This window comes from Rhinatrema bivittatum, chromosome 7 (genome assembly GCF_901001135.1).
Source record: "Rhinatrema bivittatum chromosome 7, aRhiBiv1.1, whole genome shotgun sequence".
NCBI classification, from domain to species: domain Eukaryota; kingdom Metazoa; phylum Chordata; class Amphibia; order Gymnophiona; family Rhinatrematidae; genus Rhinatrema; species Rhinatrema bivittatum.
The window spans coordinates 37,078,141-37,084,140 of NC_042621.1; the positions used below are offsets into that span (position 1 = coordinate 37,078,141).

The window sequence follows — 6,000 nt, forward strand, 5'->3', positions numbered from 1 at the left end:
CACTGGTTCACCTATATCTACATGTTTATTAACCCCTTCAAAAAAGGGAAGCAGATTTGTGAGGCGAGACTTGCCTTGGGTAAAGCCATGCTGACTTTGTTCTATATGTTCTGTGATTTTGATCTTTAGAACACTTTCCACTATTTTTCCTGGCACTGAACTCAGGCTAACTGGTCTGTAGTTTCCTGCATCGACCCTGGAGCCCTTTTTAAAGCCACCCTCCAGTCTTCAGGTACAATGGATGATTTTAATGATAGGTTACAAATTTTAACTAATAAATCTGAAATTTCATTTGAGTTCCTTCAGAACTCTGAGGTGTATACCATCCAGTCCAGGTGATTTACTACTCTTCAGTTTGTCAATCAGGCCTACCATATCTTCTAGGTTCACCATGATTTGGTTCAGTTCATATGAATCATTACCCATGAAACCCATTCCGGAGAAGGTTATCTCCTCAAAATCCTCTTCAGTAAACACCGAAGCAAAGAAATAGTTGAATCTTTCCGCGATGGCCTTCTCCAAGAGCTCTTTTAACTCCTAGATCATCTAATGGTCCAACTGACTCCCTCGCAGGCTGCTTTGGATATATTTTTTAAAGTTTTTGTGAGTTTTTGCCTCTACGACCAACTTTTTTCAAATTACCTCTTAGCCTGTCTTATCAATATCTTACATTTAACTTACCAGCGCTTATACTTCATCCTATTTTCTTCGCATAGATCCTTCTTCCAATTTTTGGAATGGAGACCTTTTGGCTAAAATAGCCTCTTTCACCTCACCTTTTAACCATGCCGGTAATCGTTTTACCTTCCTTAATGCATGGAATACATTTGGACTGTGCTTCTAGGATGGTTTTTTGTTAAACAATGTCCACACCTCTTACACACTTTTTACCTTTGTAGCTGTACTTTCAGTTTTTTTCTATTTTTCTCATTTTATCAAAGTTTCCCTTTTGAAAGTTTAGTGCTAGAGCCATGGACAAACATACTGTCCCCCTTCCAGTCATTAATTCAAATTTGATCACTGTTGTCAAGCGGCCCCACCACCATTACCTCTCTCACCAAATCCTGCATTCCACTGAGAATTAGATCTAAAATTGCTCCCTCTCTCGTCAGTTCCTGAACCAATTGCTTCATAAAACTGTCATTTATACCATCCAGGAACTGTCTCTCTCTAACATGTCTAGATGTTACATTTACCCAGTCAATATATTGGGGTAATTGAAATCTCCCATTATTATTGCACTACCAGTTTGGTTAGCTTCCCTAATTTCTTTTAGCATTTTACTGTCCATCTCACCATTTTGACCAGGTGGACAGTAAAAACTCCTATCACTATTCTCTTCCCCAACACTCAAGGGATTTCTACCCATAAAGATTTGATTGTACCTTTAGTCTCATGCTCATCCTGTTGGACTGTGCCATTCTGGACAAAGTGCCACCAAGATGTTCCTATCATTGCGCTATAAATTTGTACCACGGTATAGCACTATCCCACTGGTTATCCTCTTTCCACCATGTCTCTGAGATGCCAAGTAAGTCTATGTCATCATTCACTGCTATACACTAATTCTCCCATCTTACTTCTTAGACTTCTGGCATTAGCATACAAAGATTTCAAAGTGTGTTTTTTGTTTGTATTTACATTCTGCTTTTCAGTTGTCAGGGATAAATTGGAATTTTTTTTTTACCTCAGGTGAGTTTAATTATAGGCATTTGGACTACTTTATTATTAGTGGAACCTCTCTGTTGGGATGCCCCATCTCTAATGCTTCATTGGTATCCTTTGAAGATACCTCCCTCCGAACCATGCGCTGCTGAGAGACTGTAGGCTTTCCCCTTTATTCTAGTTTAAAAGCTGTTCTATTTCCTTTTTAAAGGTTAGCACCAGCAGTCTGGTTCCACCCTGGTTAAGGTGAAGCCCATCTCTTCGGGAAAAAAAAAAAAAAAAAAAAAAGACTCCCCCCTTCCCCAAAAAAGTTGCCCAGTTCCTTACAAAACCGAATACCTCTTCCTTGCACCATCGTCTCATCCATGCATTGAGATTCCGAGGCTCTGCCTGCCTTTGGGACCTGCGCGTGGAGCATTTCAGAGAATGCTACTACCCTGGAGGTTCTGGATTTCAGCTTTCTACTTAAGAGCCTAAATTTGGCTTCCAGAACCTCCCTCCCACATTCTTATGTCATTAGTGCCCACATGTACCATGACAGCTGGCTCCTCCCCAGCACTGACTAAAATCCTATCTAGGTGATGCATGAGGTCTGCTACCTTCGCATCAGGTAGGCATGTTACCAAGCTGTCTACATTCTAAATCAAATCACCAACTATGATGGCTGACCTGACCCTTCCCTCCTTGGCAGAAGCCCTGTGAGAGACATCCTCGGTGCGAGAGGACAATACACCTCCTGGAGAGCAGGTCCCCGATTTAGCTTCCCTAACTTCTCTTAACATTTCACTGTCCATCTCACCATCTTGGCCAGGTGGACGGTGGTACACTATCACTATACTCTTCCCTAACACAAGGGATTTCTACCCATAAAGAAATGGATTGTGCATTTACTCTCAAGCAGGATCTTTATCCTTTTGGACTCTATGCCTACCCAGACAAAGTGCCACCCCACCACCAAGATGCTCCCCTCTGTCATTGCGATATAACTTGTACCCTGGTATAGCACTCTCTCTCTGGTTATCCTCTTTCCACCATGTCTCTGAGATGCTAATTAAGCCTGTCATTATTCACTGCTTTACACTAATTCTTCCATCGTACTTCTTAGACTTCTGGCATTAGCATACAAACACTTCAAAATGTGTTTTTTGTTTGTATTTACATTCTGCTTTTTAGTTGACACGGATAAATTGAAATATTTTAGTTATAAAATAGAGTGAGTAAAACACTAAATTCCCCAAATTCTCCAACAGTGCAATACAATAAATTAATTTTTTAAAAAAGCAGATGAAAGTTAGCACAATTATTAAAAACCCAAATAACTTTGAAAAACGCAATTTCATCTCTACAAAAAATAAAAAGTATAAAAAACAAAACAAAATACAGAACACACCCTAAATTTTACCAACACAAAATTACCTACTATTTAAATCATATATCTCAAAGACAAAAAATGTCCAAAGACAAATTGCCTTTGGTTGAATCTTCTCACTTGAAATCTCTTCTCTCATCAATACAACTGTTGGGATGCATAGTTCACTCCAACATTAGTAACCCTCAGTTCTTGTAACACATGGAATGCTGGGAGCTGTAGTACTATATAAGCACAGAAAGTATCCAGTAGCAGAAAATGATTGAGGGGAAGAAAAAGGACCAGAGCAACAGTCCCTCTGGTCCTTTTCTTCAACTCAGCTATCATTCAGCTGATCACAAATTTGGGGCTCAGAAAGAATCTTTTTCTCTGCTGAACCAACTATAGATTCACAGTATAATTTTCAAGTTACCATATCCAGAGCTAGAAGGATGGCTCTCCATGTTTCTCTGGTCCTCCTAACCAATCATCTAACTACAATTGAGAATGAAGAGATTGGAACTGGCAGATTTAAGAGAAAGAAGAGATGAGGGAAACGATATAAGGAAGAAATGAAATGTTAATGAGAGCACAGATTATAACACAGATTTCTATCACTTAACCATCACAAAAAAAGACAGTTTTCTATTTTTAGCTTATCAACTTCCATTTTAAATTTTTGTCTTTCATCTCCACATGATACAGATACCACAACCTAGACAATGTCAGGTCAGTCTACTCACTATTCTCAGTTCAGCCACTTCAGCCTGAAGTCGGGGTGCTGCCCAAATCAAGGTAGATACTGCTTCACCCAGACCAGGGTCCAGTTCTCTAAACAGAGTACAAAAACAGACATCAGAAACTCTGAAAACAAGCTTTCCTTTCTTGATCTCCCAATGCTAAAGACCTTACTTCATGGACTGAATCAAGCCAAATCGAGCCAGCAGAAGATCACAATACAGCTCCAGGATCTCCATTGCTTCCACCAAGTAATCCTCACGGATGATATGCTCCACACGGATCCGAGCCCGTTCATCTTTACCTGCTGACAGATAATCCGCTATCTCCTTCCTTGCCTTCTGGGCTAGCTCAGCTGTGGTACAAAACAAAGCATGACTTGCAGGTCCGGGAGGCAAAAGGCTTCACCCCTCTTATCAATACTAAGCAGATCTGAAGCCTCAACCTGGGGATACCCAAACTCCCATCCAGCTGCTCACAAACAACTGGGTCATCCTCCTACCAAAACCCTCAGCCTCACACCAGCCAGTAATCACATACCTCCTGGGAGCATCTGGGTCCCCATCATTGTTGAGAAACTCCCAGGGCTCACCAATCTCTTTCAGACCATGTCAGACCACAGTTGGAAATTTTCAAGGCACTGGGTTGCATGAGCACTTAAAATTTCCTTGTTAGTTTCTAAGCTCAAAATTATAGTACTTCTGGTACTCTCTACTGGCCCTTCTCTGCACTATTTTGAGCAGGTAGAGCTCCTCTAGCTGGTCACTGAAGAAAAGTCCTGCAGCTGCCATGGGACCATCTTCCTTTCTCCAAAGCTAGGCTGCTGGAATGGAGAACAATACAAGAGTCCTTTTGACTACTTTTCCCCCTCCTCCTGTGCACTTCTCCTATAAACAGAGGTGTAAAAGGGGGGGGGGGGAGGAGCTACAGGGCCTGGGACCTCACAGTTTTGCACTGTCCCAATGTTTCCGGTCTCCCTCCCCAAGGTAGCTTGCCTCTCACGTCAGGAGATCTGGAGTCCGAGGGCCGGTGCAAGGGGATTAGGTGCCTTATGCCTTGCGCCGCCCCCTCCCTCCGCGGCGGCAAAGAAGAGTGGAGATTCGAACCCCCACTCCTCTCCGCCGCTACCGCCCGCGCCCCCTAATGGGCGGCGCCCTAGGCCTAGCGCTTCCGCCGATACTCACCGCTCAGGGCTTTCCTTCTTCCGCCTAACCACCCAGGGACACAACGTACTGTCGCCTTACAACAAAGCAAGATCAGGGCGCTCCCTGACGCAGTATCACCTGCACTCTCCCTTCCCCAAACCGTATCACTCACTTTTCTTCTTCTCCAGGAGTTTGAGACGATTAATAACAAGGCGCAGATTAACCCGTAGGCGTTCCGCCTTAAATCCCGATCCCAGCATGTTTTCCACGTCCTAGCGGAACAAGGTCGGTGCTCTGTTGAGAAAAACAATAAATCAAGGTCAACAGAAAACGCCGCGTTAACAATTAGCTAAAGCAGAGCTGTTCAACCGGCCTGCCATTGTTGTCTCCCTTACCCCCTCCTTTCTCACCCGGTAATGTTGCACTGCAGCCTTAACTTGACTTCCTCCCGAAGCCTACCTTGCTTGCGATGCTCCTATCAACCAATGTCGTCTTGCCACCGCGGCAGCCCGCCTTCCAATAGGAAGGCCCCGCCGAACGTGCAACGCAGCTTCGCTAGTGGCAAGCAGCACGCACACAGCTGAGATGGAGCAAGCGAGAGGAGGGAGCTATGTAGTTACAGGCTGCCGGCAAAGATGAAGTATTAAAAAAAAAAAAAAGAAAGCAAAGAAAGAGACGGGCCGCCGCATGAGCCTAGGCCGGCAGGGCCAAAATAAAGAAATCCTGCCCAGACCTGTGGGACAAAAAGAAAGAGAGGTCCCGCTGCAGGCCGCCGGCGGGGCTGAAGAAAAAAAAAAAAGCCAGAAACGCAGTTGTTGAAGCTTCCCCCCCCCCCCCCCCGGTCCACAAGGCTGAAGCATGAGCAGAGGCACAATTATGCATTAGAAATCAGGAGCCTATTTGTGAGTATACCTGTGTGTGTGAGAGAGAGCCTGCTTGTGAGCGTACCTGCGTGTGTGTGAGAGAGATCGGGAGCCTGCTTGTGAGCGTGCCTACATGTGTGAGAGAGAGATCGGGAGCTTGCTTGTGAGCGTGCCTACATGTGTGAGAGAGAGATCGGGAGCTTGCTTGTGAGCGTGCCTGCGTGTGTGTGAGAGAGATCGG

At 44.2% G+C, this 6,000-nt stretch overlaps 1 protein-coding gene across 6 annotated transcripts in view; it reads right to left on the minus strand.

The window, feature by feature from the left end:
- Nucleotides 1–5,459, minus strand: part of IST1 (IST1 factor associated with ESCRT-III) — a 60,712-nt gene extending 55,253 nt beyond the window's left edge. For 3 of the 6 annotated variants that reach the window (XM_029608263.1, XM_029608261.1, XM_029608260.1), the window contains exons 1-3: nucleotides 5,069–5,285; nucleotides 3,926–4,106; nucleotides 3,757–3,844 (exon numbers count right to left, since the gene is read on the minus strand). In XM_029608263.1, the coding sequence (XP_029464123.1) occupies nucleotides 3,757–3,844; nucleotides 3,926–4,106; nucleotides 5,069–5,156 (357 nt within the window). In that variant the 5' untranslated portion in view covers nucleotides 5,157–5,285. The other 3 variants (XM_029608257.1, XM_029608259.1, XM_029608258.1) reach the window with 3 other exon arrangements.
- Nucleotides 5,460–6,000: the final 541 nt, after the last annotated feature.